Source organism: Salvelinus namaycush, chromosome 26 (assembly GCF_016432855.1).
Source record: "Salvelinus namaycush isolate Seneca chromosome 26, SaNama_1.0, whole genome shotgun sequence".
Taxonomy (NCBI): Eukaryota; Metazoa; Chordata; class Actinopteri; order Salmoniformes; family Salmonidae; genus Salvelinus; species Salvelinus namaycush.
Window position 1 is genome coordinate 9,615,768 of NC_052332.1, and position 19,728 is coordinate 9,635,495.

Genomic DNA, 19,728 nt, shown 5'->3' on the forward strand with positions numbered 1-19,728 from the left:
GTCTATTCAACGCTGGTGTGACCAATCGGAAACCACGCTTCAAGATTGTTTTGATCACGTGGACTGGGATATGTTCCGGGTAGCCTCGGAGAATAACATCGACGAATACGCTGATTCGGTGACTGAGTTTATCAGGAAGTGTATAGGAGATGTTGTACCCACTATTAAAACCTACCCTAACCAGAAACCGTGGATAGATGGCAGCATTCACAAAACTGAAAGCGCGAACCACTGCATTTAACCATGGCAAGGCGACTGGGAATATGGCCGAATACAGAGTAGTCATTCCCTCCAAGGCAATCAAACATGCAAAATGTCAGTATAGAGACAAAGTGGAGTCGCAATTCAAGCGGCTCAGACAAGATACAACGTTGTGTACTACATACTTGAGATTTTCTGCTTCTTGGCAATTTCTCGCATGGAATAGCCTTCATTTCTCAGAACAAGAATAGACTGACGAGTTTCAGAAGGAAGGTCTTTGTTTCTGGCCATTTTGAGCCTGTAATCGAACCCATAAATGCTGATGCTCCAGATACTCAACTAGTCTAGAGAAGGCCAGGTTTTATTTTTTTTATTGCCTCTTTAATCAGCACAACAGTTCAACTGTGCTAACATAATTGCAAAAGCTGATAAATTAGCATTTTAAAATGAAAAACTTGGATTAGCTAGCACAACGTGCCATTGGAACACAGGAGTGATGGTTGCTGATAATGGGTCTCTGTAGGCCTATGTAGATATTCCATTAAAAATCAGCCATTTCCAGCTACAACAGTCACAACATTAACAATGTCTACACTGCGTTTCTGATCAATTTGATGTTATTTTAATGGACAATTTTTTTTGCTTTCCTTTCATAAACAAGGACATTTCTTAGTGACCCCCAACTTTTGAATGGTACTGTATTCATATAGTGTAGGTAGGGATAAAGTAACTAGGCAACATGATAGACAATAGACAGTAACAGCAGTGTGAGTGAAGAGTTGGTGCAAAAAGGGCCAATTCATATAGTCCGGGTAGCTATTGGTTAACTATGTAACTGTCTTATGGCTTGGGGGTAGAAGGTGGGTGGATCGGGCGGTTGTGTGTTACTGTAAGGTCTGTCACGATCTAAACTCGGGTTTAGATAATGACAGATCAATGACCTCCAGTCTGTTTTCAGTCATCTATTGATTTATCTGTTAATGTTCACATGTGTAACATTGCATATGAATGTAACCTATAGATATACTGATGTTAGTTAGTGGACTCAGTCGATACATTTGATTTAGTGGTCTGTTTTATGGCTATAGGCAGTAAAATTTGAATATGACAATGGTGGGGAGATTGCTCTTATTGACAAGTCTCATGTTATCCAGTCATATTAGGGCTGGGACTTGCCAGAGACCTCACGATACTTAGTTGCTGAGATATCTAGTGATTTTTGAAGTTTCAAACGTGTTGCTCACAAGCATAGAGCCAAATGAAGGGGGAAAAACGTATTACTCGTCAGAAATACTTGTAATAAGCCTCTTACAAATTTCAAAGTCATTTTTATAAGACAATCTGCTGGAACTGTTGCAAAAATGCAATTTTGGGGTTCAATGGTAAAAAACATTTAAAATAACAGATTTATATTAAAATCACATAAATGGCTCAAAAGCATATACATGCGATGGAAAATGGTGTATACATTTGAAATGAAGTCATATGGAATCTGAAATAGCCAAATTGATACATTTGACCAATCTAAATCTTAGAATAAAAATACTATAAAAAAAAATAAAAGTACTATTAAAGTAACTATTTTGTGTGTTCTATGTATGGAGAACATCTTACACATTTTTAGTAATATTTGGTCGGCTTTTCTGGCTTAATTTGAAGAGAACCTTACTACTTACCATAAAATGGTCTCATAAACCACAATTATTTCAAAGATAGATACCTATGACATTTTATTTTAATGTGAAAAGTTACAGAAGTATTTGGTTGTCCGTATTTGGAAGGGAAACAATCTCCAACTTGTCTATCAATATATGATCTTGACCCAATGTCTGTTTGGGCTTACAGGGTTGCCAATGTAGTGTTTTTGCCACACTTACAAAACTAACTCTGGCTCAATGTTTGTTTCTGGAGTTTTTCATTTATTTTTAACATAAAGAAGGAACACACATTTTCAAGTCATGTACTTGCGTGGATGACTTACTACATGAGCTTGTGTAGGTGATCAGTGTGGTGTCAGATGCGTGGACAGTTTTCTAATGTTTGAGGCTGCAGATGCCACAATAATCATACTGACACACAACAAATACTACTAAGAGATACGTGGGCCTAATGAGCTGCACTTTGTAGTGTTAGACTTTTAGTTTAGGACCTGTACAGGATGCAAATTAGAGAATGCATTTTTTTGCAAAGTTGGGTCTCACAGGGTTTAAAAAGAAGCTGCAGAACAAGCTATATGATGAAAAATACTGGAGTTTTGGTTCAGGTACAACTAACTTGCGCTAGCTAACGCTACCTACAGTAAACAAAATTGAGTCATAGTAATATTTTTTTTAGATATTGATATGTAACTTTTTGGGTATTTTGTTAGCTAAGTCATATGGTGTGATATAGGCAGGTATTGATGTTTCAGATGGGATGAAAAACGACTCATGACTTAAGTTGTGAAAGTAGGCAGAGTTAGGTGTCTGCTTGGACAACAATGTCTTCTTCACAATCAAACTGCAGGCCTTTTTGCTCAAATCAGGGTTGGAATATTGACTGTCCGAACAGCAAGTTACAAGTGACCAAATCGGAGCTGTTTGTGGGTTCAGACAGCAGTCATTTGCTGACGTGGCTATTCTAGACTGAGTGCGCAGTGGTGTAGGCTGATTGGCGCTCATGTTTCCTGCCACTCAGAAGTTATGTAGCAAGCGAAAGGTATTTTTGGTATGTAAAAAAATTAGGATCCCAATTAGCTGTTGCAAAAGCAGTAGCTACTCCTCCTGGGGTCCACATGAAACAGAATACAGAACATGAGCAGCTCAAGGACAGAACATACCTTTATTTTAAGGCACACGTAGCCTACATATCAATGCATATACACAAACTATCTTGGTCAAATAGGGGAGAGGAGTTGTGCTGCGAGGTGTCGCTTTGGGGACTGTGGATAGACCCCTGGTGGCATGTCTGGTGGGATAAGTATGTGTGTGTCAGAGCTGTGTGTAAGTTGAAAATCCCAAATTGTTTGGATAGTCAATACAATGTTTCTTATGAAAAGAAGTGATGCCTGAAGTTTCAGTATTTAAAACAGCCCTCTGATTACAATTTAGAGCAAAAAGTGTCGCTCTGTTCTGGACCAGCTGCAGCTTAACTAGGTCTTTCCTTGCGGCACTGGACCACACAACTTGACAGTAATCAAGATTAGACAAAACTAGAGGCTGCAGAACTTGCTTTTTCGGAGTGTGGTGTCAAAAAAGCAGAGCATCTCTTTATTACAGCTAGACCTCTCCCCGTCTTTGACACCATTGAATCATATATGTTTTGACCATGACAATTTACAATCTAAGGTAACGCCAAGTATTTTAGTCTCTTCAACTTGTTCAACAGCCACACCATTCATTACCAGATTCAGCTGAGGTCTAGCACTTAAGGAATGATTTGTACCACATACAATGCTCTTAGTTTGAGATGTGTCTCACAGGGTGACAACGATGCCTGCCATGGACTTTTCCCAGAAAGGAAGAGTATGTTCTTAAAACAACTTATTGAATTTACATATCTGGAGCTGGTTAACAATCCACTCAACAGTGCAGAGTCCACCCACATTTCCATGTTATTTCATGAACTTTGGAAGTTTCTTTCAAGTGCTGTTGCAAAAAACCGTCAAGCGCTATGATGAAACTGGCTCTCATGAGGACCGCCACAGGAATGGAAGACCCAGAGTTACCTCTGCTGCAGAGGATATGTTCATTAGTCACCAGCCTTAAATTGCAGCCCAAATAAATGCTTCACCGAGTTCAAGTAACAGACATCTCAACATCAACTGTTCAGAGGAGACTGCATGAATCAGGCCTTCATGGTCGAATTGCTGCAAAGAAACCACTACTAAAGGACACCAATACGAAGAGACTTGCTTGGGCCAAGAAACGCAAGCAATGGACATTAGACCGGTGGGAAATCTGTCCTTTGGTCTGGAGTCCAAATTGGAGATTTTTGGTTCCAACCGCCATGTCTGTGTGGTGTGGGTGAACGGATGATCTCTGCGTATGTATTTCCCACTGTAAAGCATGGAGGAGGTGCGGTGGTGCTTTGCTAGGTACACTATCAGTAATTTATTTAGAATTCAAGGCACACTTAGCCTGCATTGCTACCACAGCATTCTGCACCGGTACGCCATCCCATCTGGTTTGCGCTTAGTGTGCTCATTTGTTTTTCAACAGGACAGTGACCCAAAACACACCTCCAGCCTGTTTAAGGGCTATTTGTCCAAGGAGAGTGATGGAGTGCTTTCATCAGAGGACCTAGGCTCCACAATCCCCCGACCTTAACCAAACAGATGGTTTGGGATGAGTTGGACCATAGAGTGAAGGAAAGGCAGCCAACAAGTGCTCAGCATATGTGGGAACTCCTTCAAGACTGTTGGAAAAGCATTCCAGGTGAAACTGGTTGAGAGAATGCCAAGCATGTGCAAAGCTGTCAAGGCAAAGGGTGGCGATTTGAAGAATCTCAAATATAAAGTATTTGTTTTTAACACTTTATTGTTTGGTTACTACATGATTCCATATGTTCATAGTTTTGATGTGTTGACTATTCTACAATGTAGAAAATAGTTTATTAAAAATAGACAAAAATAAGAAATTGTTGAATGAGTAGGTGTTCTAAAACTTTTGACTGGTAGTGTATTCTGGCTGCATAGAGTTTTCTATCACTTACAGTAGATTGTGGGGAAATATTTCCGGTACAAAGTGCAGCCCAATGGACAACAGGGCAAGGAGTAAAGTAGGTCACTTTTTCCACATGTTACGTTACAGCCTTATTCTAAAATGGATTACATCAATCTACACACAATACTCCATAATGATGAAGTGAAAACAGGTTATTACAAATAAACTGATACCTTATGTAAATAAGTATTCAGACCCTTTGCTCAGACTCGAATGAGCTCAGATGCATCCTGTTTCCATTGATCGTCCTTCAAGTTTCTACAACTTGATTGGAGTCCACCTGTGGTAAATTCAGTTGATTTGGGCTATATAAGGTCCCACAGTTGACAGTGCATGTCAGAGCAAAAACGAAGCAATGAGGTCGAAGGAATTGTCCGTTGAGCGCCGAGATGGGACTGTCAAGGCACAAATCTGGGGAAGGGTACCAAAGATTCTGCAGCATTGAAGGTCCCCAAGAACACAGTGGCCTCCATCATTCTTAAATGGAAGAAGTTTGGAACCACAAACTCCTAGAGCTGGCGGCCTGGCCAAACTGAGCAATTGGGGGAGAAGGGCCTTGGTCAGGGAGGTGACAGAGTGCAGAGTTCCTCTGTGGAGATGAGAACCTTCCAGAAGGACAACCATCTCTGCAGCTCTCCAATCAGCCCTTTATGGTGGAGTGGCCAGACGGAAGCCACTCCTCAGTAAGGCACATGACAACCCGCTTGGAGTTTGTCAAAAGGCACCCAAAGGACTCTCTGACAATGAGAAACAAGATTCTCTGATTTGATGAAACCAAGATTGAACTCTTTGGCCTCAATGCCAAGTATCACATCTAGAGGAAACCTGGCACCTACAGTGGCAGGCACCTACAGTGAAGCATGGTGGTAGCAGCATCATGCTGTATGTATGTTTTTCAACGGTATGGACTGGGAGACTAGTCAGGATCAAGGCAAAGATGAACAGAGTGAAGTACCGGCAGATCTTTGATGAAAATCACTTTCCAACAGGACAACAACCCAAAGCACACAGCCAAGACAACGCAGGAGTGGCTTCGGAACAAGACTCTGAATGTCCTTGAGTGGCCGAGCCAGGACTTGAACAAAAATCTAACAGCTCTGGAGAGTCCTGAAAATAGCTGTGCAGCAATGCTCTCCATCCAACCTGACAGCGCTTCACGATCTGCGGAGAAGAATGGGAGAAACTCCCCAAATACAAGTGTGCCAAGCTTGTAGCGTCATGCCCAAGAAGACTCGAGGCTGTAATCGCTGCCAATGGTGCTTCAACAAAGTACTGAGTAAAGGGTCTGAATACTTGTGAGATTTTAACGTTTTTTTTTATTTTTATCAATTAGCAATTTCTAAAAACCTGTTTTTGCTTTGTCATTTATGGGCTATTGTGAGTAGATTGAGGGGGACAATTTAATCAATTTTAGATTAAGGCTGGAATGTGAGAAGTGGAACAAGTCAAGGGGTCTGAATACTTTCTGAAGATGCTGTATATTTGAGTTCAGGACTTTATCTTAATCACAGTTGGTGTTTTTTACATGTTTTTCATTGTCATTTTAAAAATGTATAAGCCAGTGAACTGAACAGTTTGTGAGGTTGGACTGATGCTCATTCTCCGTTTGAGTTCACAGTGGAGTGGTTGTGTCCGTATGCGTCTGCACGTGTATGCCCCTTGTGTTCATTTAGCTAGGCGTGTTTTTTTTTTCTTTTTTTTTTCTGTTTTGACAAAGTGCAGACTTTAAGCTAGCTGGGGATGGCTTGGTGTCTAAAGTAGACTGCCTATCAAGTTATGAGGGGATGCGCACTATCGTTTGTGGCACAAAAATGTGTTTGGAAACAAGGGAGTGTAATGAAATTATCCTGGTAAAAGAAGGCGAGACTGGATGTATGGTTCTAGCTCTCTCCCTAAGTGTAACGACTGTCTCTCCAACTAAGAGGGCAGAGAGCCTTTGTCCAAATACTAAATATTTTTCCATTGATCACCGCAGTATTTCGAGGACGCGCACTGTAGGTATCTGCTTTCTTATTAGATGTGCATTTCCTCTCCTTCAACGGAGCATTTGTTGACTTGCTTACTATAGCAAGTCTTTTTGCATTGACACTCTCTCTCCTCTGTTCTTATCCTCTTCCTTTTTCTCTTTTCTATCCTTTCGCTCCCTCTCTTTTCGTGGATTGTTTGTGTGCCATTCAGAGGGTGAATGGGCAAGACAAAAGATTGCAGTACTTTTGAACAGGGTATGGTAGTAGTTGCCAGGTGCACCGGAGTGTGTGTCAAGAACCGCAACGCTGCAAAGTTTTTCCCATGTGTATCAAGAATGGTCCACCACACAAAGGACATCCAGCCAACTTGACACAGCTGTGGGAAGCATTGGAGTCAACATGGGCCAGCATCCCTGTGGAATGCTCTCGACACCTTGAAGTCCATGCCCTGATGAATTGAGGCTGTTCAGAGGGGTGCAACTCAATATTAGGCCGTCTTAATGGTTTGGACTCTCAGTTTCTGTATAGATATATCCCTCTCTCTCTCTGCAGGAGACTGGTGTGCCTCTGAATGTGTCTATCCGTCTGCAGCTCAACCTGTACATGAAGAAGGTGTCGGGTATCACGTAAGGATAACCCCTAACCCTCAACCCCTCTTATTTATAACCCCTATTTCCCCCCCCCCAACCCAGCACTCCTCTCATGATGACAACTCCTTATCCCTGACCTTTAACCCCAAAGGCCAAAAAGCTGAAGGATCCCATTCAATCTGTGCGTTACAGTTCTTTATCTAGAATGTATTTGTGTGCATCTCTGTGAGTGACTGTTTCTGTTGCAGGGAAACAGGGAAGATCTCAGAGGTTGTGATGCCCATGATCTGGTTTGAGGAGGTGAGTGGTGATTAGACTATTATTGGGTTCGCTTACCCCCCTAACCTGCTCTATACCTCTATTTCCCCCCCCCCCCCCCCCCCATCACTCTCCAAACCTAACCAACACACTCTCTCTCACCCATACCCCTAGATCAGTGTTGCTTAATCCTGGTCCTGGGGACCCAAAGGGGTGCACCTTTTTTGTTTTTGCAATAGCACTACCAACCTGATTCCACTAATCAACTCACCAAAGCCCAGGATTAAGCAACACCGCCCTAACGTGTGTGTATATAACCTTAACCCTTTTAACACCCTCATAACTCTGTCCGCTCATCAGATTTGTGTTCCCTGTCTTTCTCTACATCTCTCTCTCTCGTGTAGAATGGGTATATGGACGGTGCCATCGTGAAAACGTTCCACACCAACCTGGTGGTATTGCCAATGGTGATGGTGTACATGCAGTACTGTTTCCTAGGCCTGGGCCTGGCCACCGCACTGGGAGCTGTACTACTACACTACAGCGGGAAGGTAAGGCCTCTACAGCACATGGTCACCGCTCGCTGCCTGTGTGGATGGGAACGTTTTGTATGGGCGGGAGAGTATGCGTGTTCACAAACTGAATGTGCTGCAAGTAGTTGTGAGAGAGGAGAGAAATAAGAGTCATTATTTGGTTTGCATGGGTACTAGGTACTATGACTCTTGCGCAGCCCTCTGTTACCCACCAGAGAAGAGGCTCTTCCCACAGCCTCGGCTAACAAACCAACACACTGGCGCTCCCCTTTCTAACCACCAGTAAGGGTGCTGTGAGGTCTCCCCCATCTCCCTCTGAGTAGCTGTAGACTGTGATTTATACTGTACAGTGGTGCCACTTGGACACACAGTGCCACCCCCGCCGCCTTACTCTCGTTAGACTAATCACGGGAGAGGTTTCCTTAACACACACTCATCCAAAGGCATATGTTGTATTTTACATAGCTAACTCTATACATAAGCCAGTTAATTTGATAAACACATGAACATAACTCTCAAGCCAATGCTAGCTAGAGTTGGTGCAACGACTGGAACTCTATGGGTGAATGCTAGATTAGCGCAATGACGAAGTCTATGGGTGTATATACTAGCGGATACCCTCAGACTTCCAGTCATTGTGCTAACGCTAGTTAGCATTGGATCACGAAAGTACCTTATCTAACTTCATACTGGACACAGAGACACAAAAATGGTATCCACGAGTTCATCTGACTCTGGGGAAGTAGATGAAGGGCCTCATTGCCAATGTTCTTAAAAGGATACTTCAGGATTAAGTATGGCGTTATTTGGCATATCAAGTCGGTTCTATGCACATTTTCAAGGTTATTTTAGTTTTGGAACGCAATGTTCCCCAGGGACCGTGAAGACTACCCATACATACAGTATATGGTTATGACATGCGCACACACACACACACGTACACAGGCATTTCAGGTCATGTGGTTATGACTAGTGTGGTGTGAACGGTTTTCTTTCTTGCAGGTGTTGTTGAAAAAAGATCTGCCCACAGTGATAGAGAACCATGGGGTTGGTCTACACATTACTGTTCCCAATCACTCCAGAAAAGATGCCTGAATGTGACGGCAATATGAATATAAAATGATATACCCTGACAGCTTCTGATCGGCTTTGATTATAAGGGGAAGGGAAGGCCAATTCTGGGCCTTGGGGGGCTGCTCCCCCGTGTGCAGGCTTTTGCTCCAGCCAAGCGCTTACACACTACAGTGTTCATGGTCTCAGATTTTTAGTCAAGTTCTGTTGGTCATGTTGATGGAGATTGAAGACCGTGCGTACTGTTGTGTTTGCTGAACCAGGTGTGTGGAAGCTGGGTTGTCGCTAAAGGGCTGCACACACTGGCCTTCCCGGACCGGAGTTTTCCTGATCACGGGGGAGAACGATGCGTATAACGTGTCAGTTTCAGCCTGATTGTGTTACTGTACGAAGTTGATTTGATCAGAGGAATATGGAATCTGATCATCCCTTCTCAACTGGGTCAGGTGTCAATCGATCCAAATGTCACAATTGATTGGTCAAGACTGTCTGAGGTGCGTCATTAACCAATCGCATGAACCCTGCATGCTCCACCTTCAATCTATTGTCTTTCTCAGTTTTGAATCTGCGTGAACACACACACAACAATTAAAACACACACTGCATGAACACGCACATTCAGCCCATGATTAAAGGACCCAATGGCTGGGTGACTAAATACTGCACTTCCTGTCTGTCAAATCAACCACCTGACAGCCAATCAGGTTGGTCAATGATTTCCTGTAGCTGCTTCTGACTGGCTCGTTAGTAAAGGTCTGGCTATCTTTTAGGCAACGGTTAAAGACCCAGTAAACGGCTCAGATGCCCACAAACAGATGGACACATTTATCATGAATGACACAGGTAGGTTTCAGGCCGACATACACACTCACCCTTTTCCTGTATATTGTGTGTACACCTTTTTTTCTACAGGTCCCACACGAACACAAACTGAGGCCTCACACGAGGCATCACGCTCACCCATATTTAATTTACAAACATCACTATCATTTAAAATCAACAGTTTTCTTATCCACTGCTGTTGTGCCATGTTTCATACGACGCAGTGGTCTGCCCATGTTTGTGTGTGTTTTTAAGTGTCCATCTGAGCATGGTTTGAGCGAGAACTCCGACAGGCCATAGTTAACACATTCTCTTGCAGCAGACCCTCTGGTTGAAGACTGCTGTTATACGATTAGGATCAATGTTTTGGGAGTTCAAATGATGTTAACAGAATGTGGATTACAGGTGACGCTCTGTAGTCAAATGGGTGTATTCATTACGGAAACAGTTTGCTTCCATTTGGTTCTTAAAAGGTAAACTACTCAAGAGTTTCTATTGAACATATTCGGGTAGGTTCCTCCATTTTTGTTCCGGTTGCTTCAGTTTATGAAACTGTTTACATCAGAATCAGCCGAATGAGTACACCCAATGTGAAATGAACTGAAAGAAGTGTCTGAAAATGTCTGTTTGGGACGAGGCATTATGTTTATGGGCCTTTTGTAGTGAAAAGGTGTTGGTGCGGGAGTTTGATAGATCATTAAAAAGTTTAATCTATGCCCACTACGGGAGGCTGGTGAGGGGAGGACGGCTCATAATGGGATGAAGTGAATGAAATTGTATCAAATACAAGGAAACCATGTCTACCATTCCAGCCATTTACTATGAGCCTGTTCCTCCAAATTGAAGGTGCCACCTGTGATGCACACATTAACTGAATGAAATGACAGTGGTGTCAGCTGCCTGGTTCGGCTCCAAAACAGACTTGATCCTCACTACGTTGAGTGTTGTTGTGCTTCTAACATTCGTTCTCTTATACCCTCGCTCTCCTCTGACTTCTCCCATCCCGTTTCTCTTTCTCCTGACAGATCATAAAATGTGAGAGGACTGTCATACCGGACGCCAGCGTCAGCACTTCATCCAGCGAGCAAACCCCTCTAATACAGGACCACGTGGACTAACACGCATGTAGGGGAGAGCTGCCTAGCCCAGTTCTGCAGGACTCTGTCTGCATGTGTTTTATTGAGACTGATGATCACTGGAACTCCAAAAACCACTGACTCTCTCCTGCTATCTATCTCTCTCTCTCTCTCTCTCAGCTATAAACTCTCTCACCTGGTCCAGTTCTCACCTGGTCCTGCATCTGCTCTGGGAGACCTTCATTCTGTTCAGGACTCACGGATCAACAGGGAAGGGCAGGACCACCCCGGTTGGTTCTGCTCTCTGGTGGTGTCCCATCCAACCCTCCAATGAGGATCCACTCTCGGAATACATCATGGAACATCACCGCATCCTCAGTCGCTGTTATGTGAATCTTTCCTCGTCTGTTTGTCCTTCCATTTCTTCAGATGTTTTAACAACTTAGTATCATGTGTTTTTACTATTCCTGAAATGCCATAGAAAACCACTCCACTAGATCTGTATTGTCCTGCTTTCCTTTCCTCTGGTCTGTGTAGAAGTTGCCTGTATGCATGGACCTAGGATCAGAAAATCCTACCCTTAGCCTTTAGGGGAAGAAATGGAAAAGTGACCCCAAATCTGCACCTAAAAGCAACTTCATTCTACAATATCTCACCAGACCAACGAATCAAAAAGTGAACTTGTTTCTGGGGTGACTTCCAGTCAACTCAGGAAGTAGAGAGAAATTCCAACTATCTTCCATGCTTTTCAATTAGGGAAACTGGAATTTGGTTTACTTTCTGAATTGACTGTAATTTAGATGGGATTTACCCCCAACCCAGGGGCAAAGGCCCACCCACTCAGGTTGCGCCAAAAACGCATAACTTGTCTGTGTTCCAAATGGGATATTATTTGTCTTTTTTACCTACGCACAGTACTTGACTTGGGCAGGAGCTCACTGGAACTGAGTACTGGCAACTCCAGTATTCTTCTGCTTGAATTCCTGCACCTTCTATTGAATACTAACTCCAAAGTATTAAGGAGTTCTGGCACTTAAATATAAACTGTACCGGCACCCAAAATGAGTACTGGCAAGTCAAACACTGGCCTAAACATGTCTATGCAAACAGAAGGAAGGGTGTGTGTGAAAATGAAAGGGATAAATATTTACAATACATTTTATTTGGCAGATACCTTTCAGGGCATCTTACATAAAATCTGGTGCTGTACATAAAATCCATTTAATTGAGGCCTATGTGAATTATTTACCGGGAAGTAAAAAACTGTCAGCTTACCAATTTCAAAATAATGGGAGGGTTCTTGCACGTGTCACTTCACACTGATACCATGTGCAGTAAACCGTAGCAATAGCTGTGTAGGCTAGGCTAGACTGTGTAGGATACTCACCGTGAGCCAGAAAAGAGTCACTAGCCAACAAAGCTCAGTTTACATTTTTTTAAAGATGCCATTTCTAGAAGAGGATGTTGGAGCATATGCCGTGTTATTTGATATTCGTGATTTCACCATGAAGGGCCTCCAGTCCCCCTCTATATTACTATCTAATTTAAGGGCCTTTAAGACATTTTCAGTAAATTCAATCAGCGCTTACAATGCTGTTATCATTCAACACTTTTTTTCTTTTTTCTTTTGAAATCATGAAACGCTCTTCTCCACTTCGACTCATGGACATCAGTCCAGTGAAATAAAGTTATTTAAATGTATGCTCCGATGTGCCTCGCAAATAATAGGCTCTTGTCTTACCCGTGTTAATAGCCTAGCTTGAGACTCATTTTGAAATAGAAGGGATTCTACGTTATTTATAAGGGTAGGCCTACATGGATGAAACTGGGTCTGTTATTTATATAGGAAAATAGGCAAATGCATGAAACAGTCAAACAGTATTTCCAGTCAATGATTTTTAGGAATTGAATTGGAAATAGAACTGTGCCCTGTGTTTCTCTGCCCATGCATTATAGTTAGGCCCTATAGGCTATTGACCATTTAGTTGTTCATCAGATTCTTCATATGCAATTAATAATATTCTCACCCATTACATTATTGTCAATTTAATCTAGTCTTTATGCTAACTGTGTGTAAAATTACTTTTGATATAGTTTAGGTGTAGTTTCGTCGGGCCATCAGCTGCACAGACCTGATGGGGGAAAAAATGACATCCTCTTAATATCAACCAGAATTTAGGTTATAAGCATTATGATTGTAACAACGATCACGTGTTGGACTTATTTAGGACAAGTCAAGGACAGGGGTGACAGCTTTAAAAAATGGCAGAGTAATTGAAAAAGTGAATTTCCAGTCAAAATGACTCTCTCGGCTCTCCTAGTGTTAAAGTTAAGAGTTTTTCTCTTTTTTTCCCCACCTAAATTTTAGTGGGCCCTGCCATGAATGGATTTCTGCCTAATGCCACTGCCTCAACCCATGATTTTTTTTTTGTTGTTGTTGCAATGTTAGGAATAACGCCTCATTCAGAGTAAATTAGTTGATCTAGAAATGTCCCTCTGCTGATGGCATAGGCACCAATAATGACTGACGTTTTACTACACCAATGTGCCTTTTCAATTGGGAACTTCTCCTTTGCCCAAGCCCAAATTGACTCCTAAACCCTTGCCACTCCATGTAGATGTGAGAGGATTGGATAGCTCTGGTAGCTCCACCTTGCCCTCTGGATTTTCACCATGCAGCAAATGCTCATGGGCGTCCAAGGCTAGGGGCCAGGGGTCCATTTGGAATTGGGCCGTTGTTTATGGTGTGTCCTGTGTCTATTGTGGCCATAGACCAGGGCTGCTCAAACTTTTGGGCTTGGTGGGCCAAAATATAATCTAAGTGGTGGGCCACGGGCTGAACATATAAGTATTTATAAAAATAAAATAAAAAGTAAACAATAGCTTCTTAGTAAGCAAACATAAAATCACACTCCCAGTTGGTCATTTGGTGGTGATTAGCCTACTACAAGGTTTAGATAGCTGGCTAGACTACCTTACCTAGCAATAAAAACATATGTTACCCGACATGGGCTACATTACCATGAGAGGCCAAACCAAATGTTGTCGGCCCTGCCATAGACCATACTGTACACAGTAATAATTCTGTGATTGAATGTAAAGAGCATAGTACATAAAATGCTTGTGTCCAAACTATGGCTGTGTCTCAAATGGCACCCTATATAATACACTACCTTTGGCCAGAGTGCACTATTTAGGGATTAGGGTGTCTTTTGGGACGCATACAAGGGTCTGGATGCGTTTCATTGTGTGCTTTTTGACAACACAGGATCTTTGAATGAGATGGCTGATGTGAGATTTGTGAATTTGCGCCGTCGTACTCCTTTTAAGTGGCGAGAATAACTTTGTAAATAAATGTGCCATGAATTGGAGTACATTACTTCCACTGCTGGGTTGGTCTCCTGTGTAATATTTTACATCAGGTGTGTGCGCCTGTGTGATGACGGTAAACACACTTTTATTGATTTATAACACAAAGACCTGTTCATACTTAAAGTGTAATATAACCCATGATGTTTCAGATATGTGTGTGTTTCCTCTGTACGCATGTTTGTATGCATTCATTATAGAACTGTATGCATGATTGTGTGTGCACTTTTTTATTTATAATGCATACAAAGACATTGCATTACACACACACACACACACACACAGTGTGAATGTTAGTGTGTGCATGCGTGTGTCTCAGGGTGGTGTGGGAGGTGTGACATTCATGGGAATGACTCCAGTGGTCAACAGAATGAAGATGATGACGATCACAACGGTTACTATGCCAACAATCAGGAACGAGACACCTTTTCACTCTTTTTCCTCAGAGCTTTGACTGTAAACACACAACAGAGAAAAAGAGGGGAGAGAAGGGTAAAACATGCACTGTAGTCTATGGCATGTGCTGAACTGCCAAGATCCCACTGTTTGGATAGTCCCTATAGATGCTCAGACTATCAAAAACAACTTGATATGCAACAACTTGGAAAAGAAAGAGAGAGAGGTGGGAGGAAGAAGGAGCATAGAGCGTAAGAGAGAGTTGGTTTGGAATATTTAGACATCTTCCTGATTCTTCAGTCCTCTCTTATAGTCCCAGGCCCACCCATAGAAATAGAATGAATAGAAAGGATGTCTCCAAGATGATAATGTCATATTGGGTGGACTGGCAGCCATTGTGAGTGTAACCATGCCAGGAAGTAAAAGCAGGAAGTGTACCCTTCAATATGTGCTGTGATTTATTGACCTAATGACATTACAAAAAGCACTTTCCATTGCATGAGCCAAATCAGTTGGCATAATTTGAATGAACATTCTACATTACCATGACAATCCAGCATCAGTTGATAGAACGAAACACCATGGAAATTATTGCATCACAATACCAGGCAGCCATTGCGAGTTTACCAGTCAAATTGCCAGGGTTAGAGCTTCCAAGCCCATTCTCTTCATTCTATTTCTATGTTGCCACCAACCAAACGTGTTGTTCAGTGACCCTGGAAACAAAACTGTAACATGTCAACAACGTTATGTAAATAATGTTATGAATATGAACATCTGAGTGGTTCAACTACACTATATATACAAACGTATGTGGACACCCCTTCAAATAAGTGGATTCGGTGACGATTAGCCACACCTGTAAAATCAAGCACACCGCCTTGCAATCTCCATACACAAACATTGGCAGTAGAACGGCCTTACTGAAGAGCTCAATGACTTTCAACGTGGCACCGTCATAGGATGCCACCTTTCCAGTCAGTTCGTCAAATTTCTGCCCTACTAGAGCCGCCCCGGTCAACTGTAAGTGCTGTTATTGTGAAGTAGAAACATCTAGGAGCAAAAAGGCTCAGCTGCGAAGTGGTAGGCCACACAAGCTCACAGAACTGGACTGCCTAGTGCTAAAAATTGTTTGTCCTTGGTTGCTACACTCACTACCGAGTTCCAAACTCCCCCTGGAAGCAACGTCAGCACAATAACTGTTCGTAGGGAGCTTCATGAAATGGCTTTCCATGGCCGAGCAGCCGCAAACAAGCCTAAGATCACCATGCGCAATGCCAAGGGTCGGCTAGAATGGTGTGAAGCTCACCGCCATTGGACTCTAGAGCAATGGAAAAGTGTTCTCTGTGTGTGATGAATCACACGTCACCATCTGGCAATCCGACGGATAAATCTGGGTTTGGCGGATGCCAGGAGAACGCAACCTGCCTGAATGGATAGTGCCAACTGTGAAGTTTGGTGGAGGAGGAATAATGGTCTGAGGCTGCAGTTTTAGTCTGGTCAACTAGATGGCACCAGAGTGAAACAGATGCTTGCTGTTGAGGGACAGAACCAGTCCTCATCCCCCTCTGCCTCCTCTCAGATGGATGTGAGCCAGAGGGCAGAGATGGCCTTAAACAAAAGAGGGCGGGGGGGGGGGGGGGGGGGGGTAAAGAGAAGGAGAGAGAAAGTGAGAGAGACACCTGGAGGAGTGTATGTCAGTGAACAAGAGATGAGCAAGTCTAAGAGGAGATGACATAAGAGGTCAAAAGAAAGAGGGACAGGGGGAACAAGATAAGCAGAGAGGGAAATGAAACAAGACAGCAGGCAGGTAAACAAGCGAGGGAGGAATCTATTAAAGCTGAGAGATCAAAAGAGAGAGGGAGGGAGAGAAACAGAGAGCGGAGTTATGGAAGAAAAAGGGGATGAATTAACTGTCTGGTGACCTTTAGAGCAGCTAAACTTTGTTTGGCTGTTACCATGACAATGTATGTCTTACTTTGGCTTTGTGTGTCTGCGTGTGTGTCTGTTTGTTAGTCTATCGGTGTACATGCAGGTGTTTCTTTGTATGCAGGTGTGTGTTATTTTAACTTGCCCTCTCTCTGAACCCTTTCTCCATCCCTTCATCCTTCTCTCCATTCTTCCCTCCATTCCTCTCCTCTGAGGTTTGGAGTCAGGCAGGGATGACAGTTCTATGTGGGACATCAAACAGAGCATATAACCCAGGTCTCCCCGCAGGCTTTAGAAGTCTGAACACTGGTTCAGAACAGAACAGACTCTCACACACACCTTGATGTGGATGTCCAGGTGCCTCAGTGATGTAGTAACTGTCTGAAACAAACAAGAAAATAAAACTATTCAAATCAAATCAAATTGTATTGGTCACATACACGTGTTTAGCAGATGCTATTGCGGGTGTGACGAAACGCTTGTGTTTCTAGCTCCGACAGTGCAGTAATGTCTAACGAGTAATATCTAACAATTTCACAACATATACCCAATACACACAAATCTAAGTAAAGAATTAAGAATATATAAATATATGGACGAGCAATGTCAGAGCGGCATAGACTAAGATACAGTAGAATAGTATAGAATACAGTATATCAACTCAGTAAAAAAAGAAACGTCCCTTTTTCAGGACCCTGTCTTCCAAAGATCATTCGTAAAAATCCAAATAACTTCACAGATCTTCATTGTAAAGGGTTTGAACACTGTTTCCATGCTTGTTCAATGAACCATAAACAATTAATGAACATGCACCTGTGGAACGGTCGTTAAGACACTAACGGCTTACAGACGGTAGGCAATTAAGGTCACAGTTATAAAACTTTAGGACACTAAAAAGTTTTTTTTACTGACTCTGAAAAACACCAAAGAAAAATGCCCAGGGTCCCTGCTCATCTGCGTGAACGTGCCTTAGGTATGCTGCAAGGAGGCATGAGGACTGCAGATGTGGCCAGGGCAATACATTGCAATGTCCACATTGTGAGACGCCTAAGACAGAGCTACAGGGATACAGGACGGACAGCTGATCGTCCTCGCAGTGGCAGACCACGTGCAACAACACCTGCACAGTATGGGTACATCCGAACATCAAACCTGCGGGACAGGTACAGGATGGCAACAACAACTGCCCGAGTTACACCAGGAACGCACAATCCATCCATCAGTGCTCAGACTGTCCGCAATAGGCTGAGAGAGGCTGGACTGAGGGCTTGTAGGCCTGTTGTAAGGCAGGTCCTCACCAGACATCACCGGCAACAACGTCGCTTATTTTTTGCTGAGTTTACATATGAGATGAGTAATGCAAGATATGTAAACATTATTAAAGTGACATTATTAAAGTTACTAGCGTTCCATTTATTAAAGTGGCCAGTGATTTCAAGTCTGTGTATATAGGCAGCAGCCTCTCTGTGCTAGTGATGGCTATTTAACAGTCTGATGGCTTTGAGATAGGAGCTGTTTTTCAGTCTCTCGGTACCAGCTTTGATGCACCTGTACTGACCTCGCCTTCTAGATGATAGCGGGGTGAACAGGCAGTGGCTCGGGTGGTTGTTGTCCTTGATGATCTTTTTTGGCCTTCCTGTGACATCGGGTGCTGTAGGTGTCCTGGAGGGCAGGTAGTTTGCCCCCGGTCATGCGTTGGGCAGACCACACCACCCTCTGGTGAGCCCTGCGGTTGTCGGAGGTGCAGTTGCCATACCAGGCGGTAATACAGCCCGACAGGATGCTCTCAATTGTGCGTCTGTAAAAGTTTGTGAGGGTTTTAGGTGACAAGCAACATTTCTTCAGCCTCCTGAGGTTCACTACACTGTCTGTGTGGGTGGACCATTTCAGTTTGTCAGTGATGTGTATGCCGAGGAACTGGAAACTTTCCACCTTCTCCACTGTGGTCCCGTCGATGTAGATAGGGGGGTGCACCCTCTGCTGTTTCCTGAAGTCCACGATCATCTCCTTTGTTTTGTTGATGTTGGGTGAGGTTGTTTTCCTGGCACCACACTCCCAGAGCCCTAACCTCCTCCCTGTAGGCTGTCTCGTCGTTGTTGGTAATCAAGCCTACTACTGTTGTGTCGTCTGTAAACTTGATGATTGAGTTGGAGGTGTGCTTGGCCACGCAGTCAAGGGTGAACAGGGAGTACAGGAGGGTGCTGAGTATGCACCCTTGTGGGGTTCCAGTGTTGAGGATCAGCGAAGTGGAGGTGTTGTTTCCTACCTTCACCACCTGGGGGTGGCCCGTCGGGAAGTCCAGGACCCAGTTGCACAACAACGAGACCCAGGGCCTCGAGCTTAATGATGATGGTGTTGAAAATCTGAGCTATAGTCAATGAACAGCATTCTTACATAGGTATTTCTCTTTTCCAGATGGGATAGGACAGTGTGCAGTGTGATGACGATTGCATCATCTGTGAACCTATTGGGGCAGTAAGCAACTTGTAGTGGGTCTAGGGTGACAGGTAAGGTAGAGGTGATATGATCCTTGACTAGTCTCTCAAAGCACTTCATGATAACAGAAGTGAGTGCTACGGGGCAATAGTCATTTAGTTCAGTTACCTTTGCATTGTTGGGTACAGGAACAATGGTGGCCATCTTGAAGCATGTGGGGACAGCAGACTGGGATAGGGAGAGATTGAATATGTCCGTAAACACACCAGTGTTCCAAAACCTTGTAGCATGACTAAGAGATAGGGTATAGACTCCACAGGCCTTGAGATATATAGAAGAACATCATCTGCATATAAGGACATCTTGTGAGTTATTTC

At 43.2% G+C, this 19,728-nt stretch overlaps 1 protein-coding gene across 2 annotated transcripts in view; it reads left to right on the forward strand.

Moving 5' to 3' along the window:
* The window catches only part of LOC120021221 (scavenger receptor class B member 1-like), a 30,733-nt gene extending 17,805 nt beyond the window's left edge, over positions 1–12,928 (forward strand). Inside the window, exons 9-13 of one of the 2 annotated variants that reach the window (XM_038964887.1) lie at positions 7,424–7,497; positions 7,710–7,761; positions 8,124–8,270; positions 11,171–11,270; positions 11,402–12,928. In XM_038964887.1, coding sequence (XP_038820815.1) covers positions 7,424–7,497; positions 7,710–7,761; positions 8,124–8,270; positions 11,171–11,263 — 366 coding nt within the window. In that variant the 3' untranslated portion in view covers positions 11,264–11,270; positions 11,402–12,928. Of the gene's footprint in view, positions 1–7,423; positions 7,498–7,709; positions 7,762–8,123; positions 8,271–11,170 lie in introns of both variants that reach the window. The other variant, XM_038964886.1, reaches the window with a different exon arrangement.
* The last annotated feature ends 6,800 nt before the right edge of the window (positions 12,929–19,728 follow it).